The sequence below is a fragment of the Rhinopithecus bieti genome, unplaced genomic scaffold (assembly GCF_001698545.2).
Source record: "Rhinopithecus bieti isolate Rb0 unplaced genomic scaffold, ASM169854v2 scaffold_34281, whole genome shotgun sequence".
Classification (NCBI taxonomy): Eukaryota; Metazoa; Chordata; class Mammalia; order Primates; family Cercopithecidae; genus Rhinopithecus; species Rhinopithecus bieti.
In genome coordinates, this window is record NW_016814762.1 from 1877822 (window position 1) to 1881980 (window position 4159).

Here is a 4159-nt window from a genome sequence, read left to right on the forward strand (position 1 = left end):
AAAAAAAAAAAAAAAATCTCAGGCCCCTTGAAACATAAAGACAGGCCAGGCGTGGTGGCTCATGCCTGTAATCCCAGAACTTTGGGAGACCGAGGTGGGTGTATAACCTGAGCTCAGGAGTATGAGACCAGCCTGGCCAACATGGTGAAACCCCATCTCCACTAAAAATACCAAAATTAGCTGGGCGTGGTTGCAGGCGCCTGTAATCCCAACTACTCAGGAGGCTGAGGCAGGAGAATCGCTAGAATCCAGGAGGCGGAGGTTGCAGTGAGCCGAGATCACGCCATTGCACTCCAGCCTGGGCAACAAGAGTGAAACTCTGTCTCAAACAAACAAACAACAACAACAACAAAAACAAATATAGCAAGAGCAGAGCGCCTGCCCAGAGAGAATGCACAACCCTCGGTCTGCCTCCAAACGGGACTCTTTCCTGAGCGGTCTGCCCACTGCTCCCTGTACCTGTCTCACTCTTGACTTCTCCACACCAAGTCCCTCTGCAGGCCCAGCACGTGTGTCTTACCAGTGGCTATGGCAGGGCATGCCAGGAGCAGACAGGCCACCACGATAAGGACCCCAGACTCCACTCTCACTGCTGTCTCCATTCTCCTGGGGCTTTCTTCCTTCTGGTGGGTTCGTGGTCTCGCTGTCAGGAGTAAAGTTGCAGACCTTCGGGGTGAGTGTTACAGCTCCTAAAGGCACTACCTCTGGAGTTGTTCGTTCTTTCTGGTGGGTTCGTGGTCCCGCTGGCTTCCGGGTGAAGCTGCAGACCTTCGCAGTGAGTGTTACGGCCCCTAAAGGCAGTGTGGACCCAAAGAGCAAGCAACAGCAAGACTTATTGCAGAGTGAAAGAACAAAGCTTCCATAGTGTGGAAGGTGGACCCAAGCAGGTTGCCACTGCTGGCTCGGGCAGCCTGCGTTTATTCACTTATCTGACCCCCATCCACAGCCTGCTGATGTGTAAGAGAGCTGATTGGTCCGTTTTAACAGAGTGCTGATTGGTGCGTTTACAATCCTTGAGCTAGACAGAGTGCTAGACGGAAAGTTCTCCAAGTCCCCACTAGGTTAGCTGGATACGGAGTACCAACTGGTGAATTTACAAACCCTGAGCTAGACACAGAGTGCTGATTGGTGTATTTACAATCCCTTAGCTAGACATAAAGGTTCTCCAAGTCCCCACTAGACTCAGGAGCCCAGCTGGCTTCACCTAGTGGATACCGCACCCGGGCCGCCGGCGGAACTGCCTGCCAGTCCCGCACCGTGCACCCGTACTCCTCAGCTCCTGGGCGGTTGATGGGACCCAGCGCCGCGGAACCGGGGCAGCGCTCGTTGGGGAGGCTCGGGCCGCGCGCCCACCACGAGGTGGGGTTCGGGCATGGCGGGCTGCAGGTCTCGAGCCCTGCCCCAGCGGGAGGCGGCTGAGGCCCGGCGAGAATTGGAGCGCGGTGCATGCGGGCAGGCAGTGCTAGGGACCCGGCACAACCTCTGCAGCTGCTGGCCCTGGTGCTAAGTCCCTCACTGCCCTGGGCCGACGGCGCCAGCCAGCCGCTCCGTGTGCCGGGCCCGCCAAGCCCACGCCTGCGCCCGCCGGAACTCGCGCTGGCCAGCGAGCGCCGCGCGCAGCCCCGGTTCCCGCCCGCGCCTCTCCCTCCACACCTCCCCGCAAGCAGAGGGAGGCGGCTCCGGCCTCCGCCAGCCCAGAGAGGGGCTCCCACAGTGCCGGGTGGGCCGAAGGGCTCCTCAAGCGCCGCCAGAGTGGACGCCGTGGCCGAGGAGGCGCCGAGAGCGAGGGCAGCTAGCACGTTGTCACCCCTCGCTGGGATTACAGGCATTAGCCACCACGCCCAGACGAAGATCCGGTTGTTTAAAGGAGCCTAGCAGGCCAAGTGTAGTGGCTCGTGTTTGTAACTCCAGCACTTTGAGAGGCTGAGGTGGGTGGGTGGATCACTTGAGCCCAGGAGTTCAAGACCAGCCTAGGCCACATGGTGAAACCCTTTCTCTACAAAAGATACAGAAATTATCTGGGCATAGTGGTGCGTGCCTGTAGTCCCAGCTATTTGGGAGGCTGAGGCAGTAGGATCGATTGAGCCTAGGGAGTTGAGGCTACACTGAGCTGTGATGGCACCACTGTACTCCAGCCTGGTCAACAGGGCAAGACCCTGCCTCAAGAAAATGAAATTAAAAAAAAAAAGAACCTGGCATTTATCTTGCTCTCTCTCTTGCCATGTGATGACATCATCTGCCACGATTGTAAGCTTTCTACGGCCTCACCAGAAGCTGAGCAGGTGCTAGCACCATGCTTGTACAGCCTGCAGAACTGTGAGGCAAATAAACCTCTTTTCTTTATAAATTACCTAGTCTCAAGACTTTCTTTCCTTTCCTTTTCCTTTTCTCCTTCCTTCCTTCCTTCCTTCCTTCCTTCCTTCCTTCCTTCCTTCCTTCNAGACAAGTTAGTTCAAGACTCAATTGATAAATTCCCTAGTAAGAGGGAGGGCTCTATGCCTTTAAGTAGATTGGCATGAAGGAATGAAGGCATGAACGAGGTACCAGCCTCCATCAGCCTGACGTCAACAGTGTTTTCAAAGAAAAGGACTAGCAAATTAAGCTAACAATTGGTTAATTTTTCATTACCCAAGTTAAATTACCTATTTACCTACACACGTTTACAGACTGTAACTTGAAGGCTTGTCTGAGGAGAAAGAGAAGTTTGCTTTAGTGGCTGGCAAGGGGACAGATATTTTCAGAGGCACCATTGGAGCCAAAGTGATAAACCATTTCGTACAGGAAGACTAGCACTAACACCCCATGTGTAGGGTAGATAGTTGACCAACAGTCTATATCACTGGCATTGTGATTGAGACTCATTTTTAATATTATCCAGACAATTCAGGGATATGTGTTTCTCATGATTAGTGAAGAGAGAAGAAGTCTCCTCCTTGATGAAGGACGAGACTGAAATATAGCCTGAGATTCAGTTAAGCGGAAGAACATGTGAATTTTAAAAACAAATGGCTTTCCAACCATCATGACTTAGAAAAGAGGGAGAAGGAAAGAGACATGGGAGGCAGATACACACACTGTTCAAAGCCAGAGAGATGAGCCAAATTGAGACCAAGTAACTCTACTTAACCTTGGGAGCCCTCTTAACTAAATGTAGTATTATCCTTCCAGGGACTACCTCCTCACCCCAGGGTAAGGATGGCTGCATTCTGTGGCTGTTAGATGAAAGAGGAAAAGACAGAGAAGCATCTTACAGAATTAATTTTGGTGCCCTAAATATTGGCATGTAAATATATAACCCCTGGAAGAAAAAAAAAAAGAAAAACAAAGCAGAGCATATAAGGCTTTTTAAAGATAGGTAAATCATTTTCTTTTCAAATGAAATTCAGTTTGACTGCATGAAATATGAACAGTAATTAAATGCACAGTCTGTGGGCCTTCCATACTTTAAAGCGCTTTCTTTAAAAAAAAAAAGAAAAAGAAAAAAAGAGTACTCACCTCAGACAGGCCAATTACCCAAGAATGATGAAGTCAAGAGGAAAGTCGCTAAATTTCTTTACTTGAGTGATCATAACCCCAGCCCGTGATTAGTCCCCACGGCACCAGCGGGGATGTGGCGGGGACACTCACATTGGAAGACTTCAAATAGTCATTTCCTTGGTTAAAATAAAATCTGACTTCACTAAATAGACAGTTTTTAATCTCAATCGGACATCTGAAGATTTCTCAAGCTGTTGTTGGCTGCAGCAGAAACAAATTTTTCTGCTTTGTTGATTAAACCAGTGGTCTCCACCATTGCTTATCGGCCTGCAACGAGCTGTTCTTTTTAATTAAAAGTGAGCCACCACGAGAGAGCAATTAACAGCTAGTAATTACTGTGCTCTTCAGAACGGCAACATTTTGCCTTTCATTCCAATTATATAATGGACAAGTGGGTTTTTGATCTTCAAATTAGTGAGCTCTTGTCCTCCTTGTTTGGAGGCAGAATTGGCAGGTTAATGATGGCCTGTGGGGGCACTCTTTCCTCTGACTGATGTGAGGCAAGAACGCCTTAAAGGAGGCAGTGAGAGCCTTTTAAGACCTGCAGTTCCACCTTTATGATAAAGACAGAGAAAGAGTCTTTACTTTCAGAGGGTTTTGATGAGGAGGAAAGATAGGCTTA

General features: G+C 49.9%; 1 protein-coding gene across 1 annotated transcript in view; it reads right to left on the minus strand.

Annotated features, from left to right (window-relative positions):
- CES4A (carboxylesterase 4A) overlaps positions 1-725 on the minus strand; it is a 27214-nt gene extending 26489 nt beyond the window's left edge. Inside the window, 1 exon segment of the mRNA XM_017852347.1 lies at positions 521-725. Coding sequence (XP_017707836.1) covers positions 521-540 — 20 coding nt within the window. The 5' untranslated portion in view covers positions 541-725.
- Between the last annotated feature and the right edge of the window lie 3434 nt (positions 726-4159).